At 51.4% G+C, this 25,773-nt stretch overlaps 1 protein-coding gene across 1 annotated transcript in view; it reads left to right on the top strand.

The window, feature by feature from the left end:
* BEAN1 (brain expressed associated with NEDD4 1) overlaps window positions 1-25,773 on the top strand; it is a gene marked incomplete at both ends in the record, with an annotated part of 37,892 nt that overhangs the window by 9,377 nt on the left and 2,742 nt on the right. Inside the window, one exon of the mRNA XM_081216002.1 lies at window positions 21,891-22,154. Coding sequence (XP_081072128.1) covers window positions 21,891-22,154 — 264 coding nt within the window. The remainder of the gene's footprint in view (window positions 1-21,890; window positions 22,155-25,773) is intronic.

Below are 25,773 nucleotides of genomic sequence, written 5' to 3'. Positions count from 1 at the left end.
TTCTGATAGATAGGACAAGCTCAATAAATTATTGTTATTGTTGTCACTATGGTTGCTGTTGTGGCATCATCAGGTGTCAAAGCCCCAGCGCAAGGCCAGGTGGGAAGGCTGCCACAGGGGGAGCAGGTCGGAGCCCAGGGACACCTGTCCCACAGAGGGTCAGGGTGGCTGTGCCCTCACTCCTGGGAGCAGCCAGCAGTGGAGAAGGCTGGGGCTGCTGAGTGCGGAGGGCTTTCCAGAACCTTCTGGGCTCAAGCCAGGCCCTTCGGAGCCCCGCCCGTCTGCACTAATAGGGGCCGACACCCCAGGACAGGGCTTTGTGCATCCAGCTCCTGAGGACTCCAGGGTATGGTCATGGGTATTCTGGGCTGGTCAGAAGCAGTTCCTGCACGTCTCTGAATTCCCCTCTCCCCTCACCGCCCCGCCTCACGCTGACAGGCCCAGCGCCTAGCATGCAGTAGGCACTCAATGTTTGTTGAATAAATAAATGCATAGTCACCCAGACACTGTGGATGAGGCGCTGGAGGGGGAGAAGCTGAAGCTCCTGACTCTGCCACCAGATTCTCTCTGTGGCTCTGGCCAGCCCGTCCTCATCTTTAAAATGAAGGGGACTGAGGCCAGTGGGCTCCAGGAGCTCAGGGCAACTGTGAGGCTCCTTGGAGGGTGAGGGGAGCCCAGGCAGGCAAAACCCAGGAGCCCCACCACCCATTGCTTCAGCCAGAGCAGCTCTGCTAACATCTACAGGTTGGGGTCTGTTCAGATTTCAATTGGAGAAAGGTGTCCCAGGCAATGGCAGGCTGGGTCCCATGGGGTTGTCCAGGCCTACCCTTCCTCCATCATCTCTCCCCTTCTCTGCTGGATTCTTCTCCTCACGTTGTCCAATCAGACTCGTTACCTTTTCTCTGCACTTGTCTAAGAAGTGTTCACAGCACCCCTTTCAGCACCCTTAGTCTGCTTCAATCTAGCTCCTGCAACCCCGCACCAACACCGCATCAGAATCTGTGTCGCTAAGTGCATCCCAGAGTTTCCAGTTCTCAGCTGCATCTGACGCTGTTGGTCACATCAGTCTTCTACGTAACTCCTCCACTGGGTTCCTGACTCTGAGCCCTCAGGTTCTCCTCCAGCCCCTCTCGCTCCCTGGGCTCTGACCATCCATTCCTGGTCCCCTTTGGTACTGGAGGTGGGTGGATTCTTCCTGCACCTGCCCTGAGATGCTGGGTCCCCCAAGACTCCAATCCTGCTGGCCTTCTCGCCCCAAACACTCCAGACCCTTTCATCCTCACTCTGCTCTCAACTGCAGCCGTCTAGGCCGGCAGCTTCCCGGCTCTCTCCCACCCCAGTTCTGCCTGAGCTTCTGATTCCTTCTGCCTTCTGCTGCCTGGCTCCCCTGGGCAGCCCCCGTCTCCACTGCTCCAATACAGCCTGTCCCAAACTGAACTCCTTGTCTTCCCCTCCATGCTGGCTTGCTTGATTTTGCTGTCTTGGTTTAGGATACCACCATCACCACCACCATCACCACCACTCAGTTCTTCAGGCCAGAAATCTGGGAATGACCGTCAATTCTCCTCCAACACACCCATCATTGCCAACTGCCCAAGGAGACCCCGGGGTTTCCGAACTGGGTCAACAGATCTCCCTTTTGACTTCCCCCCCATCCGGGGCCCTCCTCAGACCCAACCTTGAAATTGCTGCCTCAGTAGATGTTTATGGAACAACCAGACAAGTGAGCAAATCGAGGTGAAGCAGATGTCTTATGGGCGGCCTCCTGGGCTCGCAGACCAGAGGCCTTCACACAGGTTCTGGAAGGGATGCAGAACCACAAGAGCCCCAGACATCCACATACACCTGACCCGGAGCAATGAGGGATGAAGCCGGAAGCCCCAGGAGGGCCCTGCCATGGACACACACCCTCTTCTGTTTAGCACCTCCTTTCCCACTCTGTGAATTTAGACACCTAACAGGGAATCCTTGAACCTTCTTAGCTCACAAAATTATCTTGCTCAGTACATGCAAAGATGCCAAAGACCATTAAAACCTGGAAAACGTAGGATAGGAATCACAGCTTGTTCCTGTTTAGGTTTCCACACCCCTACACCCTGCCGATTGAGAAGGGCCGAAGGGAAAGTCCCTAGAAGGAAAAACAAGCCCTAGAGTTTCCCAAGCAAGACCGATCTCCTAGGAGTGAGAGTTCAGGAGGTCAGGGAGAGTCAGCAGGGAACGTGGATCCAGGACAGGGAGGAGTAGGGCGATGGGCAGGCGTCTGCCCAGTACCCACAGATTCAGACACTGGGTGACGTGGGACCATCCACTGGCCTCTCAGGAGCTGGGCAGCCATGAAGCAGGCCAGGCCGGGCCCACTCCTCCCAGGCCCTACCACATCCCCGGCCCCATCTTATCTTCCAAGCATCTCAGCTCATCTCGGCCCCTCGCAGAGACAGCCCCAGCAGACCTCCATGCCCTCCGCCCAGTCGAGCAGATGAAAAGACTAAGGCAGGGAGAGGCGGCAAGAACAGGGGAGGGGAAGCCCTGAGGGTTTTGGCCACAAGGCTGCAGGAGGGAAGTCAGGTCGTCTCCCTGCAAGTGCAGGCCTGTGAGCCATTTCCAGCCCTAAGCACTGAGTGAGGAGGATGGGGACCAGCCTGGCTCCTCAGAGAGGCTGGAGGCGGGGGAGCCTCCTCCATCTGGTCCCAGCTGGGCAGGGCAGCCCAGGATTCCCCCAGGACCCAGGCTCCAAGAACAGATGCTTCACAACCTCTTCTTCGCCACCAACACATGGCAGCTCCACAGAGCTCCCTGTGAGGTGGAGGTGGCCTCAACAGATGGGTCTGGGGGAGGAGGGGCTTTGGGGCCACAGGGGAGACTGAGCCTGTAGCCAAGCAGGAAAGAGAGCCACAGAGAAATCAGGTGGGGCTTGTCTCTGCTAAGCTCACAGGCTGCCCACAGGGCTGGAAGGAATCACAGCCTGAAAAAGTCTCTGGATGGGCTTGACTCTCCCTCAGAGTTGGTGTGACGTGATAGACAGTGCCTGAGTTCGAGTGCAACATGGCACTGACACTAACAGCTGTGTGATCTGGAGCAAGCTACTTAACGTCTAGAAACCTCAGTTTGCTCATCTTTAAAATGGAAATAGTCATAATAGCCTTTTGGTTTGATGCCCAGATGTGGTGTACCACAAGGAACATCTAGCTTGGTGCCAGGCACTGAGAAGATGCTCAAGAAACTTAAAAGTCTTGTCTTTTGACCACCCTCTCTCTACACAGCTTAATATGACCCAAGTCTTTGGTAACAGAATGAGGGAAATGAGGAGAGATGGGGACTTTGGAGATGAATCCGGGGTTTGGACCGGACACTCCTGTTTTCTGCTCTGCTCATTGTAACTGTTACCTCTGCAGAGACTTTGCTGTCAACAGAAGGAAGGACTTGAAAGTTAGGAGGGCAAATGATGGGGCACACTCTGCAATTTACCACTTCTCTGCCCAGAGCAGACATTGCTAATCAACTGCAGTGCTCTTTCCTACTGAGCCTGAATGCAACCTCAGACTCCCTCTGAACACGTGTAGGCACTGCCCAATAATCATTAGCCTGTGAAATGAAACCTCTGTCCATTCCTTGCTGAGGTCTGATTTTGGAGTGGGCAAGGGAATACAAGGGGTGACTTCGGCTAGCCATGTCTCTCTGAGCCTCAGTTTCCTCATCTGTAAAATGGAAGTTGAAAGGACTGTCCACCTCAAGAGGGTTGCTCTGAGGATCAAATGAGGTATCACAGGTAAAGGGCTTACAAGGCCTTACGATCATTTCTTTATGTGACCTTCTTGCTTCCTAGAAGCGACTCTGCACAGGAGGGGTCAGTGTGGCCATTTCAGGCCTGAGGAAACTGAAGCTCAAGGACGTGAAGAAGCTAGTCTAGGTGACACAGCTGGAAAATGGCGGGGGTCAGGGATACACCCCAGGTGGGTCTTTGCAGGGCTCAATTTTGGATAATCTGCAGCTGGACGAAAAGGGTAGAGTCAAGTCCGCTCCTTCACCCCCACCCCTTGAATGGAGAGTCCATTCTGCAGCCCCATAGACATCCTGGCTGCCCCTCCTCAGAGTTCTCTGGTTGAGCTCAGAGTCTGACTGTAGTGAGTGCTCAGCATCTGACAGCTAATCTCAGTTTTAAATGCACAATCATCTTACATTAGAGTCCTTGGCAAGAGGGCATCAACCTCAGCTTGAGTGCTGAATGTAGTACTAATAACAGTAGCAGTATCCCCAGCTTTTGCAGAGGACTCCTTGCTAGCAGAGTTTCTGCACTTCCCCGTCCCCTGGCAGCGGGCTCCCTGGGTGACCTCATCCACCTCATGGTACTGAGCAGCTTCCATACACTGACGGTCCCCAAATTTACATGGTACTGAGCAGCTTCCATACACTGATGGTCCCCAAATTTACATGGCACTGAGCAGCTTCCATACACTGACGGTCCCCAAATTTACGTCTCCAGCTCCAGACTCTCCCTGAACTCCAGACTCAGATATCCAACTGTCCACCCCATATCTCCACTCGGATGTCCACTCGGGTGTCTACAGCTTATCTCAGATAGAACATGTCAAAACCTTACATCTTGACTCATAGACCCCACCCAAGCTGCCCGTCATCTTCCCCATCTCAGGAAATGGCAGCTCAGTCCTTCCATGTGCTCAAGCCCCAAACTTTCTCAGTCTTTACTGCTCTCCTTCTCATCTACCCCCAAACCAATTAATCTGAAAATCCTAACAGTGTCACTTTCAAATCTGACCCCATCTTGCCACCTCCACCTCTAAGCCCCAGGACCAAGGACACCATCGTCATCACCTGTACCACTGTCCTAGCCTCCTAACTGGCCTCTTTGACCCCCTCTTGTCCCCCTCCAGCCTATTCTGCCACAACCCTGGGAGCGTGGAAAAGGGAAGGATCTAGAGACTGAGTCTTGGGTTGGTTTCTGTATCTAGAAATCTTGCCAAGGAAAGCATGACCCCCAGAGTTGTCACCCACGGCACCCCAAAGTCAAGTACACTGGAGAGGACTGACCCGCAAACAGCAATGTGTAAGGACATTGCCATTTCTCTGCCAAGGGCTACCCTAGATTGGCTACCCCTCCTACACCTGGAACTGTGCCCAGGGTGATAAGGAAAGGCTGGTCTTCCTCTGTGATGTCACCACAGAAGTGTGCAGGCCTGCACACTTCCCAGACAGGAGAGAGAGGCCCCAAGAGAGAAGTCACATGCCCCATGGACCCAGGGGCTACCGACGGAGGAGACAGGTTTCAAAAGCAGGGCTTCCAGGCCCAAGCCCAGGGCCCTGGCCACGCTAGTCCCTCTGAGAGCTTAATACATTTTCACCTCCTAGAGTTCCTTCTATTTGCTTCTCTCTGCATTTAAGAACCGTGTCCTCCATTAGCCCCCAAACCATCAGCTTCTAAGGGCTGCTCCCTCTTCCCACCTGACCCCACCTAGACTACGTGTCCATAGGTGACCTCCAGGCCTTGCTCGAGAGAGAGTCATTCCAGAGCTTTCCTCTGACCATCCGCCAGGGCCTTCAGCCACTGGATGATGTTTGTCTCCCCTAGGAATGTGGCTAAGTCTGGGGATGTAGTCTAATACAGTAAAAACAGCAAGAGCTGAAAGAGGCAGGTTCAAAAACCATTGGAGCAAATGTATTTAAATCATCCAAGCCTCCGTTTATTCAGCTATGAAATGGGATTATGAGACCCAGTTTCCAGGGTGACTGAGAGTTTGGTGAGCACATAGATGCTCAGTAAGAGTTTGTTCTATCTTTCACCTCTGGCTCTCGCATCCCACAACGAGAGCTGCAGAACTCACTCGGTCTTCCCTGCAGGGTCCTCCCAAGACCATTCCAAGGGGAGATCACGTGTTCCCTCTCCCTTCCCAGCCAGCCCCAGGCTGGTGTTGAAACACAGCATGGCATGCTTGGCCACCTTCATCTGACAGGCTCTAATCAGGGGCCAGCCAGATGCCAGCCTTTCACCAGATCCCATCACAGGCACACAATGGGACAATGCAAGAAAATGTGTTCTCCCTACGTTGTAGACTGGATGTAAGAGGTCCTTCGCTGACCCTTTAGGACTTGTCCTGGGATGCTACCCTAACTGCCTCACACCAGAGGTGGAGAAACTGAGATGCAGATTGGGGACTGGACCAGGTCACCCAGCGTGTTTGTTGCTGAAACTTTGATGCTCCCAGCCTGACTCCACATAAAGTGCTCCTTCCACATGGAGCCTGCTCCCCTGTTCTCAGTGAAGATGCAGAAAAAGAGCAGCCCTCCTTTGAAAGCAAAACTGTGACAAAAGCCACGTCTTTTTCTTTTTATAACCATAAAGACATTTATTCTTTCCGCACAGGGAGGGAAGTCCTGAGATGGAACAGCTTTAGGGCTCTCAATTTCAGTGGTCAAGGATGGACATCATTAAGGACCCAGGTTCTTTCTATCTTCTTGCACCAACATTTTCTGCATTGCAAGATGACCCCCGTCAGGGACTTCCCTGGTGGTCCAGTGGCTAAAACTACACGCTCCCAATGCAGGGAATCTGGGTTCAATCCCTGTTCAGGGAACTAGATCCCACATTCAGGAACTAAGAGTTCACATGCCACAACTAAAGATCCCGCACGCAGCAACAAAGATCCTGTCTGCCTCAACTAAGACCCAGCACAGCCAAATAAATAAATATTTAAAAAAAAGATGGCCCCCATCAACCCAGGCAGTGATGCAACTTTTCCCAGAAGTCCCCCAGCACACCACCCCCATGTCTTATTGGCCAGAATTTAGTCACATGTCCACCCCTAAGCCAATCATACTGAGGGCGTGGTAATACCAAGACTGGCTTACCAAGCTAGTCTTTAAAAGGACAAAGGTTGTCAGAACCTAGTCCCCCCTCAGTCTAACATGGAGGCAGTGGACAGTCAGACTAGCAAACCCTTTCCCTCCTGCCTACTCAGTCCTTCCCCTCTGGTCCCCAAGACTCCAGGAGGACCTGTGAAAGTTAGGAGTGAGAACTGAACTGAGGAATTCCTTTTCTGGGGATTCTCTGGGGCTGGTTTTTTGTTTGTTTAGTAGAGATACCAGCTCACAAGAGTGAATACTTAAATATTCAGGAGATTCATGACCCGTTTAATCATTGGTAGCCAGCCTGAAATCCATCATGATGGGGGTATTTACACCATGGAAATTGGCAACCAACACTACAAATCAGGGATTTTTCTTTTTTTTTTTTCCTGGAAAGCTGGTTTGCCAGCGTACCACTGTATAAAACATACATGCAGGAAGGTGCACAAATCGTTAGTGTACAACTCAATGAATCTTCACAAACTAACCACACTCAGATCAAGAAACACATCATAAGCTGCATCCCAGAACATCTACTGTGTGCTCTTCCAGTCACTACCCCATGCCCAGGTCAACCACTGTCTTGACTTCTATCACCATAAATTAGTTTTGCCTGTTTTTGACCTTTATACATTTGGAATCATACAGTATGTTCTCTTTTGTTTCTGGCTTCTTTTGTTCAACATTCCATTGTGAGATTCAACCACAGTATTGTATATAATTGTAGATCACTTATTCTCATCACCGTATAGTATTTCATTGTGTCAATATACCACAAATAACTTATCCATTCTACTTTAATGGACATCTGAGTAGTCTTCAGTTTGGGCTATGAATGAATAGTGAACATTCTAGTAGAGTGCTGTCCAATAGAGCTTTCTGCAATAATGAAAATGTTCTGTATCGTCACTGCCCAATATGATAGCCACAACCCATGTGCAGCTACTGAGCCCTTGAAATGTAGCTAGTGCAAATGAGGAACTGAATTTTTTTAGTTTAAGTATACTTGATTTACAATATTGTATTAGTTTCAGGTATACAGCATAGTGATTCAGTATTTTTGCATTATAGGTTATTACCAGATAATAGGTATAATTCCCTGTGTCATACAGTATATCCTTGTTGCTTACCTATTTTATGTATAGTAGTTTGTATCTGTTAATCCCATATCCCTAATTTGTCCCTCTCCCCTTCCTTCTCCCCTTTGATAACCACAAGTTTGTTTTCTATATCTGTGAATCTGTTTTGCATATACATTCATCTATTTTTTTAGATTCTACATATAAGTGATATCATATAGTATTTGTCTTTCTCTGTCGTACTTATTTCACTAAGTATAATATTCTCTAGGTCCATCCACATTGCTACAAATGGCAGTATTTCATTCTTTTTATGGCAGAGTAATATTCCATTGTATATATATACCACATCTTCTTAACCCAGTTGTCTGTTGATAGGCACCTTGGGTTGCTTCCATGTCTTGGCTATTGTAAATAGTGCTGCTATGAACATTGGGGTGCATAAATCTTTTTGAATTAGTGTTTTCATTTTTCCCAGATATATACTCAGGAGTGGAATTGCTGGATTATATGGTAGTTCTATTTTCAGTTTTTTAAGGAACATCATACTGTTTTCCATAGTGACTGCACCAACTTACGTTCCCAGCAACAGTGTACATGGGTTCCCTTTTCTCCACAGCCTCTCCAACATTTGTTATTTGTGGTCCTTTTGATGACAGCCATTCTGACAGGTGTGAGGTGATATCTCATTATGGTTTTGATTTGCATTTCTCTAATAATTAGTGATGTTGGACATATTTTCTTGTGCCTGTTAGCCATCTCTATGTCTTCTTTGGAAAAAACATCTATTCAAGTCTTCTGCCCATTTTTTGACTCGATTTTTTTTTTTTAATATTGAGCAGTATGAGCTGTTTGTATATTTTGGACATCAATTCCTTGTTGGTATCATCATTTTCCAATATTTTCTCCCATCCTGTAGGTTGTCTTTTCATTTGTTGATGGTTTCTTTTGCTGTGCAAAAGCTTTTAAGTTTAATTAGGTCCCATTTGTTTATTTTGCCTTTATGTCTTTTGCTTTAGGAAACTGATCCAAGGAAATATGGCTCCAAGTTATGTCAAAGAGTGTCCTGCCTATGTTCTCTTCCTAGAGTTTTATGGTTTCATGTCTTGCATTTAGGTCTTTAAACCCTTTTAAAGTTTATTTTTGTAGTATACAGTATGAGGGAATGTTCTAATCTCATTGTTTTACATGTGGCTGTCCAGTTTTCCCAGCACCACTTGTTAAAGATGCTGTGTTTTCTCCATTATTCTTGCCCCCTTTGTCATAAACTGATTAACCATAGGTGTGTGGGTTTATTTCCGGATTCTCTTTTCTGTTTCATTGATCTATGTGTCTGTTTTTGTGCCAATACTATGCTTTTTTGATTACTGTAACTTTGTAGTATAGTCTGGAATTTGGCGGGGTTATACCTCCAGCTTTGTTTTTTGGTTTTTTTTGTTTGTATTTAATTTTATTGGAGTATAGTTGATTTGCAATGTGGTGTTAGTTTCAGGTGTACAGCAAAGTGATTCAATTATATATATATACATATATTCATTCTTTTTTAGATTCTTTTCTCATATAGGTTATCACAGAATACTGAGTCGAGTTCCCTGTGCTATACAGTAGGTCCTTGTTGGTTATCTATCTTAGATATAGTAGTGTGTGTATCTGCCAGTTTTGTTCTTTTTTCTCAGGACTGCTGTGGCAATTTGGGGTCTTTTATGGTTCCACATAAGTTTTAGGATTATTTGTTCTAGTTCTGTGAAAAATGTCCTGGGTATTTTGATAGGGATTGCATTAAATCTATAGATTTCTTTGGATAGTATGACATTTTAATAACATTAATTCTTCCAATCTAGGAGCATGGGATATCTTTCTATTTCTTTGAATCATCTCCAATTTTGAGGAACTGAATTTTAATTTAATTTTCATTAATTTAAGTAGCTACATGCGGCTAGTGGCTACCATACCGGACAGCACTGTTCTAGTACATGAGTTTTGGTGAACATATTGATGCATTTCTGTTGGAGAGTTCATTCTGCCCAGGAGTGGAATTTCTGGGTTATAGGACATCCATGTGTTTGGCTTTAATAGATAGAGCTAAACAGTTTTCCAGAGTGGCTGTACCAATCCACACTCCTAACATCAATCTATGATAGCTCTAGTTGCCCTACATCCTCACCAATGCTTGGTGTTGTCTGGATTTTTTCACTTTAGCCATTCTGGTAGATAGCAGAGATATTACCTTGTGGTTTCATTTGAATTTCTCTGGTGATTAAGTACAGTGTATTTAGCACCTTGGATATCCTCGTTTGTGAAGTGATTGTTTAAGCCTTTTGCCCACTTTTTCATTGGGTCTTTTTATTACTAATTTCTAGGAGTTCTTTTTATATTCTGACTACCAGTCCTGTGTTGGATATATTATTGCAAAAATCTTCTCCCTCTTTGTGGACTGCTTTTTGACTCTTATAATCATGTCTTTGGATTCACAGATGTTCTTAAACTTTTATATATAGACTATCTATTCTTGTATATAATTTGCTTTATGCATATTTAACTTCAAAATTTACAGAAAATAAAACGATATAGAGCATACAGTTAGGGGATACCCTCTTGTACGCCTTAGGAGCAGAGGCTTCTATTGCTGCACTTCAAAGAATACATTTTTACAAATGTGAAAGCCAACGTGGGCACCTTTTAGGTTGGGTGGCAGCCTTGTTAAAGAGTTTTTGTCTATTACTGAAATTTCAGGTTTTAGGTTAAATGAAATTTAAAGGATGGCTCGTGAAACAATTTAAACTTTTTAAAAAATCTCTCATTTTTTTCAAGATAAAAAAGTACCTCCAACACTAAAATACTGACAGTGATCCCAGTAGTTTAAGTACTATTATAGTACACGTGGCTACTACACATGCACAGTATGTCACCAACACTGTCTAAACAATAAGAATCATAGCACTGGGGCACAGTGGCTCTTGTTATCCTTGCGAGCGAACAGGATGATCAATTACACCTGAGCGATATTAGTGCACTGGCGTATCTACCAAGTGTAAAATCCAGTTATCTAAGACAACATGACTATCAGATTCCCAGACAGTATGTTATTTCTGAGTTTGTATATTCAGAAACCTGTGGGTTGTTCCTTAAATTCTTTTAAAATAGGAATTACATTGAGCATTAAAAACACTGAACTAAGTAATGTAGCCACCATAGTGGGTGAAGTTCAGTGTCTGGTTTAACAAACGTTTACTATCATTTCAAAATCAATTTCTGCTCAATCCTAGCACAGCCAGCATTTCTCCTGCAGTGACATTTATTTTTAAATGCACAAGAATGAAAGGCCCAGCTATACACCACTGCCTTATTACAAGAGCCCTGGGGAGGGCGAGCTGATGAAACACACACAAGAGAGAGACGCGCACAGCATCATCCCTTTGTTCAACACTGGCTTTGATTTAGAGTAGAATGCAAAAAACATATTATAAAAACAAAATGAGGACCTGTTTCTAAGTGTAGTAGGTAACCAAGAACTATACTTCCACTGCAAAAATCTTTATAGGATTCAAGTACTAAAGTTACACTAATACTGAAACATAGGTAATCAGAAGTAGCAAAGGCACTGGTAATATGAGTCATCATCAAAAGACAGCCCCGGTATTCCTGTCAGCTGCTGCTAAGACTTGCATTTTTCGAACTGAAAAGGAATACTGTGGGGCTTTTTACTTATCAATTGCTTGAAGAAAGGCTGTCTTAGGTCCCCTCATTGAACATGAGGCCTAGGTTACCAAATTAGTTTTCCTATATCATCACAAGATGTATTATACTCAGTTAATACTGTTTGACATTGAATTGCTATAATTGATGGTATGGCTACTCTCTTGGGTCTCCCACAAAGAACAAACCTACTGGAGTAAAACAGCTAATTGTGCAAAAATGGAGGACCCCATAAGGATGTGGAAGGACACTTCCGTGTCTCGGGATCTATTATCTGGTTCCAGGCACCTGTACAGATTCCTCCCTGAGAAACATTCACCAGTGTCCTGGGCAGGTTACAAATGATTTAGAAAGTCTTTCAAAACTTTCCCCTTGGGCTTCCCTGGTGGTGCAGTGGTTCAGAGTCCGCCTGCCGATACAGGGGACACGGGTTCGTGCCCCCGTCCGGGAAGATCCCACATGCCGCGGAGCGGCTGGGCCCGTGAGCCACGGCCGCTGAGCCTGCACGTCCGGAGCCTGTGCTCCGCAACGGGAGAGGCCACAACAGTGAGAGGCCGGCGTGCCGCGAAAAAAAAAAAAACTTTCCCCTTGCTCCAGCCATGGCCTTGGCCCTGTTCACATCTCCGTCCCTGTGCTCCCTGCCCACCTAGAAGCCCAATCTCCCACCAAAGATGTTTATTTTAATATAGTCCAACTTATCCGTTTTTTTCATGGTTAGTACCTTTGTATCCTGTTTAAACAATCCAAGGTCATAAAGATGTTCTACAGTGTTTTCCATTTGGAGCTTTACTGTTTTGCCTTTCACATTTAACACTATGTCTAGGGGTGTTTTTAAATATTTTAAGGTTTGTCATATATTGAGCACCTACTGTGTACCAAGCATCCTGCTAGGCAGTGTGCTTTGATTAGTTCCAAGAAATTGCTGTTCCTATTGTACAAATGAAGTGATAGAAGCTTAGAGGGGTAAACTGCCCCGAGGACACCACCTGCAAGAGGCAGGGCCAAGATCTGAACCCACGACTGTCTGTCTTACTTAGCCAGATCCTAGGACCAGATGAAGGTCAGCTCTGGTGGAGGAGCTCTGGGCTTCCTCCTGCCCTGAGGAAGATGGCTGAGGAGTGATGCTTCTCCCAGAGGACACTAGGACCATGCACCATCTCAGGATACTGAATGTTGGTGAATAAAAGGCCTTAGGACTGGGGCTGGTTTGCCCCAGCTCAGGGCTGCAAAGCAATCTTGGGGGTGGGCATGGGGGTCCAGGGCTTGTCCCCAAACACTGCATAATGTTTTTAGAAACCCACATTCCCTGAGCCACACGCTGAGAAACAATTCCAAAGCTCCACGGTTCAGTGTGATGGTGTCAGTCATTTGAGATCATCAGGATATATCATGGCCAAGAAGTATCTATCTTTGCCTGGTCTACTAGTTTTTCTCATCCTACCTATTAAAGTGGCATGTTATGTTAATAGATCTCCTGGTCTTAAACCATTCTGGCATTCCTGGAATAAGTCCTTTCTACTTATGTTTGTTTTGTTTTTTTTTTTGCGGTACGCGGGCCTCTCACTGTTGTGGCCTCTCCCGTTGCGGAGCACAGGCTCCGGACGCGCAGGCTCAGTGGCCACGGCTCACGGGCCCAGCCGTTCCGCGGCATGTGGGATCTTCCCGGACCGGGACACGAACCCGTGTCCCCTGCATCGGCAGGTGGACTCTCAACCACTGCGCCACCAGGGAAGCCCAATATATTATTTTTAATACACTGCTGCCCTGGTGCTGGTTTCCCACATACCCTTGTATTCTAGGAGTTGAGGGAACCACTGTGGAGTAGGGAACAAAATCCCATCTAACATGTTCCAGAATCAGAACCCACAAAAGCAAACGGCCAAAACAAAACTCAAGGAAGACAGTACTTGGGATGGGGACTTGGCCACTGTGGCCCAAGAACATACCTTTAGGCTGGTCCAGGTTGTGGGGGGATAGCTGAGGATAATTTGCTACATTCATGAATTTAACATTGTACATATCAATTATTAATGAACTTCTTGGAAAGTCCACATTGTAGTAAGTGGTCATTTTTCGAAGCCACGATTTTGAGTCTCATAATGCAAACTGGGGTGTGATAAGCTAATCCGCTAGCTGATGGCGTACCAAGCCAGCCCCGCTCCCACCATCTGCTTCTCCACACAGTTCCACTATTTCCTACCCATCGAGCAGGCACAGTGACTGCTGGTGTTATAAAAGCTTGTGTTCTCTCTGGAAAATAGCTTAAGAGCCAACTCTAGGTGGGGACAGAAGAGGAGAGAAAATGAGTACAGGGCCATTGATGATTCTAGCAAGAAAAGGAAGAGTTTGGTGTGGGTTCAAGTAGAAAGTCTAATTCTGCCATGGCTTGGTTCTGTAATGTCAGCCAGTTTACCACTTCCTCTGCAGAAGTAGGGAAAAGTGGTTTGTGACACTGTTTCAATGAGTTTTCCAGCCAACAAATAAATTGTTCATCAAACCAGAGATAAAATCTCAATGAATGATGACAAGACGGTAAACTTAGGGAGTCTGGCTATGTAGAGGTACATATGAGTTAATTTTGGTGAGTTTATTTAAGTGGCAGAATCTATCTCAATAGTGGAATAAATCACTTTCATCTTATATTTATAGACTCATGAAAGGCCTGTGGGTGGTCACTTATATTTTTCCAGTTATATTTTAATGCAGCGGCTGAAAATCTTCCACTTGGCAATGGAGCACTCTCCTATCAACTCTGATGTGTACAACAGAGGGAAGGAGAGCTACTCTGCATGACGTGAGAGCAGAGAACTCCATGATGTACCAAGACTTTCCCTCTCAGCACTGGGGCACCTGTGTGGGAACTCTTGCTTTCCACGGTTTGAGAGGTTCATTTTAGTTAATTCATATACATGTTCCTAGTGCCTAGCATGTGTCCAGGCATAGAATAAGCACTTAGTTGAGTATTGGTGAGTGGATGGATGGGTGGGTAGCTGGATGGATGAGTGAATATATGGATGGATGCATGGACGATCGAGTGGGTCCTGAATAGATGCCTAGGTAGATAAGTACATTAGGAGGGTGAGTGGATTTATGGAGGACTGATTAATAGGTGGATGACTTCACATTCCAATCCTCCTTTCCACTATAACCTGCCCCACCTGTAATGCCACAAATGGCCAAGTAAAACGTGTCAGGGCCTTAACATGACATTAGCTGACTTCTTATAGAGCTACATCCCACTGTAAGAAGAATACGGAACACCAAGCAGCCTCTTCCTCATCCCCATAATCCCAATGTTCAGGGGACATCCCACGGCCTCACCCCAGGAGCACCTCCTCCTTTCCTGAGCTCTGTTGGGACCTTACCCCTCTGTACTCCTGCCCAGGCCCCTTCCTCCCTCCCCTGATCTTGTTCTGCTGGTTCACCCTTCAAGACCCAGCCCCTCTGTGTGGATGTTCCTGACCTGTTCCCGGTACTCTGATTCTCTCCATCACAGTCTCCTGGTAACTAGGTGATATCACCAAGTGGGTTGAGAGGCTGCCCAAAACAGAAGGGGAGGGGACTCAGAAGTGCCCAAGCAAGTGAGCCTGCCCTGCCACGTCCCCTGCCCCAGTCCCTGCCGGGAGGCTGAGACCAGCCATTGGTGAGCAGAGGGAAGACAGTGCCTGAATCCTGTTCCCCAGATTCCCTTCAATGACCTCAAGGCCTCACCCTAGTGGCTTCGGCAGTGGAGAAAGAGGTGAACTACTGAGGCCAAACTTGCCAGGGAAGTAGACCCATGACAAATGTCTTCAGAATTTTTTGTGACAGGAACCTTCAGTCAGATCTCAGTCCTTGGCCCCACTTCTCCCTCTAGCCAGCGTCTCCAAAGGTGTGGGCAGGACTGGAGGCCTAAAGAAGCTGGCTCAGCACCTCCACTGTCTCGGTGCCCTTTCTTTGTCAGTGCTCCCAGGTGGCTTCAGGCTGCAAAGAGCACTTGCCTGAACCCAGACAGAGTGACCGCACAGCTGCCCACACACTACACTCAGCAAGGAGTCAGGAGTGATGGTCTGCTTCAGTTTCCCTGCCCTGCACGTTCCCCACTGTTTCCCAGCCTGCAGCCAGCCCTGACCCCATCCCCCGACGCAAGCCTGGATCTCATTGCCTCGCCCATTGTGTTCACCTGGCTCCCACCTCCTCCCCACCCCTTTCAGACCCCTTCACCCACCCTGCAGGAAGAACGGCTCAAGAATAAGCGTCTTTAATCATCTTTCAGGCAGATAGCGAGCAGGTCCAGAGAGGGCAGAGAACAAACTCACTCTACAGCGAGTGAGTGGTAGAACCAGGAACGGAGCCCCGTTCTCCTACCTCCACCTCCACCGCACCCAACTCTCTTCCCCTGCTCGGGCCCTACTGCATGGATTATCAGACACACCTGGGTTCAGATCCCAGCTCTGCCACAAAACTAGGTGGGCAAACTTCAGCTCACCAAGATTCAGTGTCCTATAAATGGGGGTGACGATGGTTCCGCACACAGAACGGGCAAGCGCCAGACCCGGCCCCACACCCAGGCCGCGGTCATGCAGGGCCTCTGACCCACCTGTGGTTCCCAGTCCCAGCCTGGAGCAGAGGTCTGGAGGCGCGAGAGCTGGCTTCTGCCTGGCACAACGGAGGCCCACGGATCCAGGCACCATCCTAGCCCCGAAGGGGACCTTGGGACCCCATCTGCAGAGTGGGGAGAGCACCAGGGTTGTCGCTGAGGCCCGCTCAAAGGACGTCCGCTTGGCGCGGTGGAGGAACTCTCCTCACGGGCAGCTGCCCTTCAATTGCTTTCAGCTGAGCCCAGCTCCACGCTCCGAGTGCGAGAGCTGCGGGCTTCCCCCACGCTCCACGCTCCACGCTCCACCCTCCACGCTCCTCACCCCACCCTCCACGCTCCACGCACCCTGCTCCACCCTCCACGCACCCGGCTCCACGCTCCACCCTCCACGCTCCTCGCTCCACCCTCCACGCTCCACGCACCCGGCTCCACCCTCCACGCTCCACCCTCCACGCTCCTCGCCCCACCCTCCACGCTCCTCGCCCCACCCTCCACGCTCCACGCACCCGGCTCCACCCTCCACGCTCCACCCTCCACGCTCCTCGCCCCACCCTCCACGCTCCTCGCTCCACCCTCCACGCTCCTCGCTCCACCCTCCACGCTCCACGCACCCGGCTCCACCCTCCACGCTCCTCGCCCCACCCTCCACGCTCCTCGCCCCACCCTCCACGCTCCTCGCTCCACCCTCCACGCTCCTCGCTCCACCCTCCACGCTCCACGCACCCTGCTCCACCCTCCACGCACCCGGCTCCACGCTCCAGGCTCCAGGCTCCTCGCTCCACTCTCCACGCTCCACGCACCCGGCTCCACCCTCCACGCTCCTCGCCCCACCCTCCACGCTCCACGCACCCGGCTCCACCCTCCACGCTCCACGCACCCTGCTCCACCCTCCACGCACCCGGCTCCACGCTCCAGGGTCCACGCTCCTCGCTCCACGCACCCGGCTCCACCCTCCACGCTCCACCCTCCACGCTCCTCGCCCCACCCTCCACGCTCCACGCACCCGGCTCCACCCTCCACGCTCCTCGCCCCACCCTCCACGCTCCTCGCTCCACCCTCCACGCTCCTCGCCCCACCCTCCACGCTCCTCGCTCCACCCTCCACGCTCCACGCACCCGGCTCCACCCTCCACGCTCCTCGCTCCACCCTCCACGCTCCACGCACCCGGCTCCACCCTCCACGCTCCTCGCTCCACCCGCCATGCTCCACGCTCCTCGCCCCACCCTCCACGCTCCACGCACCCGGCTCCACCCTCCACGCTCCTCGCTCCACCCGCCATGCTCCACGCTCCTCGCCCCACCCTCCACGCTCCTCGCCCCACCCTCCACGCTCCTCGCTCCACCCTCCACGCTCCACGCACCCGGCTCCACCCTCCACGCTCCTCGCCCCACCCTCCACGCTCCTCGCTCCACGCTCCCTGCTCCACCCTCCACGCTCCTCGCTCCACCCTCCACGCTCCACGCACCCTGCTCCACCCTCCACGCTCCTCGCTCCACCCTCCACGCACCCGGCTCCACCCTCCACGCTCCTCGCTCCACCCTCCACGCTCCACGCACCCGGCTCCACCCTCCACGCTCCTCGCTCCACCCTCCACGCTCCACGCACCCGGCTCCACCCTCCACGCTCCTCGCTCCACCCTCCACGCTCCACGCACCCGGCTCCACCCTCCACGCTCCACGCTCCACCCTCCACGCTCCTCGCTCCACCCGCCACCCTCCACGCTCCTCGCTCCACCCTCCACGCTCCTCGCTCCACCCTCCACGCACCCTGCTCCACCCTCCACGCTACACGCTCCTCGCTCCACCCACCACGCTCCACGCTCCTCGCCCCACCCTCCACGCTCCTCGCTCCACGCTCCCTGCTCCACCCTCCACGCTGCTCGCTCCATCTTCCACGCTCCACCCTCCACACTTCACCGTCCACGCTCACGTGGATCCTCACAGCAGCCTAGTCGCTGGTGTCCCCCCACCCTGCATCCAGTTCTGCAGCCCGAGGGCGCTCTTAAAACCCTGTGACCGCGGCCCTTCATGTCTCCTCTCTACGCTTAAGATAAAAGACAGTCTCTTGATTTGACCTTCATGGCGGGCCCCTGCCAGCCCTTCAAAACTCAGCAATGTTCCTTCAGCTGATGATATACCTTCACCCTGAATAAGACGTAGGTCATGGGCTACTTTGTCTACATGTTAAGGTGGCCCAGAAAAAGCAAAGCATCGTTTTAGGGAGAGAAAAGTTTTACTTTATCAAGATCCCCCAAACATGAGCGCCAGTGCACAGTGCCTGGTAGCCACAGAGTAGCATCTTGGCTAACAGCATGGGGCTTTGGCTGCCCACTGACCCGGGTCCCTCTTTGTGGGCTGAGTGACATTGGACAAATAACCTGTCTGAAGCCCAGTTTCTCCACCTGTTAATTGGAGATCCCATCATGGCCCATCATAAGAATTAAGTGAGATAATACAGTGCATGAAAAGTACCAAGCATGGTGCATGACACACAGTAGGTGTCCAGGAGATGATAGCTACTCATGCTGTATGTGGAAGGAGGGCCGCATCTCAGGGATGACCTGGTATCTCGAGGTACGATTTCCTCTTGACCATCAGCACCTTTGTAGAAGCTGCTTGGGAAGAAAGTCTAGGATAGGGGCAAAGCTTGCCTTACCCTCCGTCCTTTCCACAGCTGGTGCAGGGGCAGAGCGAGGCGGAGCGGTGGGAAGGGGGGCTAGCATCATGTTGTTTCTCTGCAGTCATTTTTATCCTGTTGATGGAATGGACGCTGAATTAGGAAACTGGAAGTTTCCCTCATAATTTAAAGCAGCACCTACCTCCGCCGGTCGCAGGGACTGGAAGATTAACTTCCCCCAGCCATGCAGGCGGATGCCTGCACCAGCAGGCTCCATCTGCAGGCATGGGTGTTGCCATCTCCACACCTGGCTGGTGATGAGCCTGGCACTGCCACGAGGGCGAGGTTCTCATTTGCTGCTGAAGCAGGGAGAGGGAGAGGCGTCTTCAGGGTGACCCCATGGGACTGGCACCTCCACAGCAGTTTCTGCGTGCTGAGCAGGGCAGGCATGCACACACACACATCCAACCCTAGGTTCTCACTCTGGGCACCTCCAGCCTTGCCATGGCCAGCTTTCTGGTAGCACATCTGCCTTGGATCATGGGGTGACCAGTACATCCCAAACCATCGCAGCAGCTGGAACAGACTGAACAGGACAGTCGAGAGCAGTGTGGACCCCATACACTCCTACTGTCCCCAAGGAGGGCTGCTGTCTCTGACATTCCCAAGCCCTGCCATTGGCCTCAAAGGTGAGAGGAAGAGGGTGACATTGGTTGGATGGCCAGCTGGCTTGTACTTTATCAGAGAGACTACGGTAGCAGAATGACCACTGGCTCAGCTCTAGTCCAAGCCAAAGCCTGGTCATTGGCTAAGGAGTGAAAGCACGGTGGACTAGATGAGTGGTGGCCAAAAGCTTGTCTCGTGACCAGGGTAATCACTGTGTGAAGTACTATGTTGAAAAGGATGCTGAGGCTGCCTCCTGGGCCAAACAGGAAGAGAATGATTATCAGTTAGCCATATACTGGCTATATATGATTGTGGTGGGTTACTTAATATGTTTGAGCCTCAGTATTCTCACCTATAAAAGGGGGAGAACATAGCTTCAGGGATGAAATGAGCTCTCAGCACAGAACCTACACATAGTGGGGGCTCTCAAAACAGTGGTCTGTGTTTGACCCTCAAAGAATCCCAGAAATCTGCTTACCCTGGCGTTTTCATATTAGAGGGTCAGGAAGCACACATGCTCAGCCAAAGCCCAAAGGCAGCTCCCTCTCCCCAGTGAAGGCGCCTGCAGGGGAGCAGCTTACAATGAACTTCAGCAAGCAAAGGCTTGGCTCTCAGGCTAGGATGACATTCTGGCCCAGGCAGTAGGGCCTCGAGTCCAGCCCCTCCTAATGAAGGTCAGTAGGCTGCAAGAGACACCAGCATGGGCCAGAACTGCTGGCAGGGCATGTTCATATCTCAGGCAAAGGCCCCAAGTTCATGCTTCACCTACCTGTCCCTGCCATGGGCTGAGTGTGGGAGAGGCTTTTGGAGATGGTGCCGGGAAGGGATGGGAAGGTACAGGAGGCCACAGTTGAGTTTCTACCTTCTGATTTGCATAAGTCCATGCCCTCACCTGGGAACAAAGCCCTCCTACAACTACCCAGGGAGGTAACCATCCACACTCTGCTTGATTACCACTCAAGACAGAGACCTCATTCCCCGGAGGCAGCTCAGGGCCTCCCTGCCACTTCCCCATCTGGTCTCAAGGCTGCAGCCACTCACTCAGTATATGGCTTGGGCACCTTTGGTGAGCCCAGGCCCAGTGCTGAGCTTGAGGACACAGAGAGCGATCAAACACAAGCTCTGGAAACCATGCATAATCATATGCGACAAATGCAGGACAGGGACTGGGACACAGGCTCTGGGAGGACAGACAGGGGGACTGCTTTCAGAACAGGGCCCAGGAAAGCTTGCCCCTGACCCTGTGGCTCACTGAGTATCTGAAGCTGGCTCCCTATGGCTGTCCAGAGATGGGACCTGCACCCTCAGGAAGGGCTCATGCCTGGGGCAGGGGACAATGGAGAAGGAGCTCGGGACTTTGAAGCTTGGGCCTGAGTTCTCACTCGGCTCAACCACAGAGTAACTGAGTGACCATGGGCTGGAGCCGAGCATCAGTCCACGCATCTATAAAAGGGGAAAACCACATCCCTGCCCAGCTGAGTGGGAGGGAATTAAGGGGCAGTCACGGACACTCACTAATGTGGTGCTGGCTCTCCCTGAGCGAGGCAGCAAGTGCCCATGGATGGTCCTGGCTGATTCTAACCCTTCCCTGGGACCCCAGCCCCCAGGGCTCCATCATCTTATCATATGGGAGGACAAAGCCATCATGGGCCCCAGAAGCTTCCTTTAGTAGGGTTCTTAGGGACCCACCATACCACACCCCTTCCTAAAAGCCCCTTCCCACCTCTCTGCACCTTTATCCTTGTCCTTCCCCTGCCTGGAATACCTCCTAGCTTCACCTCCTCTGGGAGGCCTTCCCTGATCTGATCCAACCCACTGTCATGTCTGAGTCAGTTACTGCTCATAACCCCAGGCCTGCCTGATTTCCCTGGAGTCCCCTTGGTAGGTTTCGCCCCTGAGGCAGGAGGCCAGTGTTGGAGGCCAGCACATCTGGTCCTCATACTCTGACCTCTGTGTATCCCCCATCCCTTCCCAAGACTTTGGTAAAGTCATGCTGACCTTCCAACCTCATGTCTTGGTGGAATAGAGTCCTTGTCTAGCACTAAGTCAGGTTCAGTGGGTTCAAGCCTCAGCTCTGCCGCTAATTTGCTGTGTGACCTTGAGCAAGTCCACTGCCCTCTCTGAGCTTCCTTTTTCCTTTCTGTGAGTTGGTTGAGCTCCTAGGCCAGAGGCTTCAGAGGAGAGGTGAGGAGGTCAGCCCTCACTAGCAGAGGCTCCTGCAGGCAGGGGGGTGAGGCACTGCTCCCCTCCTCCCTGGAAGGAGCAGTCAGGATAGAGACCTGAATATCCTCCATTTATTTAGGGATGAATAACTCACAGGGCAGCAGGGAGGGAGGAGGAAAGTGTGGGGCAGGGTCCGTGCCCCGGCTCAGCGTCCTCTCTCTCTCTGTCCACAGTAGCTCGATACAACCGCACCAGCTACTTCTACCCGACGTTCTCAGAGAGCTCAGAGCACAGCCATCTGCTCGTGTCTCCTGTGCTGGTGGCAAGCGCAGTCATAGGCGTGGTCATCATCCTCTCCTGCATCACCATCATCGTAGGTAGCATCCGCAGGGACAGGCAAGCCCGGCTCCAGCGGCACCGCCACCGCCATCGCCGCCACCACCACCACCACCATCGCCGCCGCCGCCACCGCCACCGAGAGTACGAGCATGGCTACGGTGAGCCGCCGCCCACCCCGGGCCCTGGGACCCCTGTAGCCCAGGAGGCATCAGGGAGGTGGCAGCTCTGCCATGGGTGGCGCAGGGTGGTCAGAGGAGGCATCCTCAAGGTCATAAGTAATCAGGAAGAGCTCAGAGGCACTCACCATGTCTCAGTGGCATAAGAAGCCCAGTTGTCTGCCAAGGGTGAGACTGAAGGTCAAAGGGAGGGTGTGGTGCTCCCTCCCCAGCCCTGGCCACTGTGAGACCAGGCCTGCCTGTTCCTACCCTTGTATCACCAGCCTGACCCCCGGAGAGTGCAGGGCTCCTGCTCAGAGCAGGCCCACCCCCAACAAGGAGCCCAGGTACCACCCTCGACCTCCCCCCACCCCAGGATGTGGCCGGTCAGGCCCAGGATGGCCAGCACGCCCACCTCACATAACTGGACCCGCGCCCTCCACTCCTGCCCCTCCCCAGGCACCTCTTCCATGCTGCTTCCTGCCTCTGCGCCTTTGCATATGCTCTTCCCCGTGCCCAGAATGCCATTCCCCATACTTCCCCACCTGACAAAAGCCTACTTGTCCTTCCAGACCTGGCTCAAATACCACCTCCTTTTGCAAGTTTCTCTGGCCCCTCCTCACCCTCCCCAGGCAGGGTTGACCCCCATTCCCTATACTTCCTTAGCATGGTACCCACACTCCCATCAGTACCCCGACACAGGATGGCTGTGTTGCATCGGTGAAAGCAGGAGCTGCATGTAGCTCTCCGAGAGTTGAGCTCACAGCCCAGAACAGGACCTGGCCCAGAAGAAGTACTCCACGGGCAAGGGAAGGAACCACTTCATTTTATCCTCACAGCAAGAGCTGTGTGAGCCCATTTTAAAGACTGGGAAGCTGGAGGGACTTGTTGAATGGCCTGAGTGCCCCCGAGCCTGCGCCTCATACTTAGAGCCTAGGAGAGATGCCCACAGGGGGTCCCTAGATTAAGGTTGAGAGGTCAACCTTGGCCTTGAGGAGAGAGATGGACCTAGGGCCAGGCTAGTCCACCCGGAGTCTGTGGTGGAGCCACAGGGCCTGTGCCACGTGAGCAGGGCCCTGTCCCTGACGTCAGAGCAGGTGGGGTGACAGCAGGCCACAGCCAGGCCAAGTCTGGGGTCGAGCCTTTGCTTGCCCACCCCCGGCTCCGCTGACTCACAGCAGCCCGGCAGCCCTGGTACCGTGGAGGCCCCTCTGCGGGGCTCCCGCCTCTCTGCCCACTTATATTCTCAGCTCTGTCTTTGGCACCTCCTTGGGGCCTCAGCAGAGAGCCTGGAGGTGCTGATGCCCCTACACCACCTTCTAGCCTTCAGGGGGTGCACAGGGGCTGCAAGGAGCCTTGGAAAGAAGCCAGGGAAGAGGGGCCATGAAAGCAGCAGAGCACCAACACACACCACCCTACTGGCCCTGGGGACCCTCTGTCCTTCAGATGCCCTCCCCCTGGCTCTAGTGACTCAGCCCCTCCCGGGCTCCCTCCCACTGCTCTGGCTGCTCCTTCTCAGACTTTCTGGTGGATTCCTATTCTCTGAGGAGAGGAATATTAAGGTCCCTCAGAGCCCAACCCTGGGCCCTGGGCCCTCTCTCTGTACCCACCCCATCTGTACCCATGTCCATCTCATCCACCTGCCAGCTCCAGGCACCACCCACCACCCTCACCCAGATGTCCCCGAGACACCACCCCCTGAAGTCTCAGAGGCACCTCAGACCCAGGGGGTGCAATACAGCCTTAATCTTCCGCTTCTTACTGCACAACCTCAGGAAAGTTGCTTAACCTCTGTGAGTCATCTGTACAATGGGTACACAGGGACCCACCCCAAAAAGTTATTGTCAGGACTAAATTAGCACAGTACCTGGCTTATGAGTAAGTGCTCAGTAAATGTTAACTATTTTCATGATCTCTCCCTACCACCCCGAGAATACCTCCTCCAGGGCCACTTCACTAATGCTGCAACCTCCACACCTGCCAGCCACCGGCCTGGCACCTCCAAGGCATTCTCCACAAGACAGCCAACTTGACTGAATTGTGACTCTACTCAACACTAAGTGGCTCCCCACTGCCCTCAGGACAAAGTTGGTCCTCCTCTGTCTGCCCACAGGGCCCTTCTGTAGGCTGGTCAGGTGCAGAGAGAGGAGCCAATGAATATTTGAGAATGAATGAAGGAGTGAGTGAATGAGAGAGACAGAAAGACTGAGAAAGGAAGGGAGGGAGGGAGGAAGAAAGGGGAGAGAGAGAGAAAGAGGGAGGAAGGGAGGGGAGAGGGGTGAGGGGGGAAGGAAGGAATGGGGAGAGAGAGAAAGAGAGAGGGAGGGAGGGAGAGGAGGGAGGGGAAATGGGAGAGGGGGGAGGGAGGGAAGGAAGAAAGGAAGGAAGGAAGGAAAGAAGGAAGGAAGGAAGGGAAATTCTCCTTCCATAAGATGGAAATACCTTGAGCTTTAGGAGAAAGATCTGGTCCCCTTTCACTTGCCTGGGCTTTAGAGCAAGTGGCTTTATGTCCGATTCGTCATCTGAGGGAAGGGGGTAGCCACTGTCCCCCTCTCACAAATTGTTGAGGGTGAATGAGATTGTGAGGCTAGAGCACAGAGGTGCTCATGCATGCACATTCCTCTTCCCCCCTCTCCCGGGCCTGTCAAAGTTGTTAACCTCGGATTTGGGCTGAATAATGAACCGAAGTATATCTTAACTTGGGTAAATAAGGGGAGAGATTTGGGTCTCCCTGGACCATTTGGGTCTGTGCTGATGTTGAAGACAGGAAGGAAAGATAAGAAAGGAATTTGGGGAGTTCAAATAGGGTGTGTGTGGGGGGAGGGGGTTCTTTCCAGCTGTTCCTCAGGACCTCCACCCAGCTGGATGTCTGGGACTGACCTGGATCATCTCAGGATTGGGGTGTGGGCTGGGTGAGTGCCTCAAAAGGGAAGGCTCAGTCTCCCTGAGACGCTCAGCCTCTGGGGGGCCCAAGAAAAGCAGCCCAGGGAGAGAGGTGAACAGCAGCGTGGTTTGGCCCGGTCAGCTCTCAGACCTGCCCACCAGGAAACAGCCTTAGCCTTCCCGAGGTCTGGACAGCCATAGCCCCCCCTCCACTGGCACTGCAAGTGGGGCCCTCCTCGCAGCAACGCTGGCAGGGACGGGATCCCGGCACCAGAGCCCAGTGGCCTCGGTTCCACTTCTGTCCTCACACACTTATTTCGTGTTTTCCTCTCTCCTGAGTTTCTTCCCCAATTTCTTCCCAAAATTCTCATCCTTCAGCTGGTGCCCTAAAAGGAAACAAATCTCCTTTCAGCTCCTTCTTACAGCATATGTTATTGGGTTCCTTTTTCCTAGTAGAAAAGTAATATGTGTTCACTGTGGAAAACCTTTAAAATACAGAAAATATAAAGAAGAAAATAAGGGTTCTGATCCTGTCCTCCAGACAGAGCCGCTGTTAATATGTCTGGAATATTTTCTTCCGAGAGCTTTCTTGATGTCCATAGATAACCCTGGGACTGCACCTGCAGATAGTGTTTCATATCCAGATTTTTTCCATTCATTGTTGTATCCAGGTGAGAAAAAGAGATTTGGGGAGTAGAAAAAGCAATCTTTGGGGTCTACAGACGATGCATGAATTCCA

The sequence above is a fragment of the Mesoplodon bidens genome (genome assembly GCF_964165515.1).
Source record: "Mesoplodon bidens genome assembly, chromosome: 18".
Taxonomy (NCBI): domain Eukaryota; kingdom Metazoa; phylum Chordata; class Mammalia; order Artiodactyla; family Ziphiidae; genus Mesoplodon; species Mesoplodon bidens.
The sequence above is the reverse complement of the archived record's forward strand: the minus strand, read 5'-3'. Positions and strand labels throughout refer to the sequence as shown.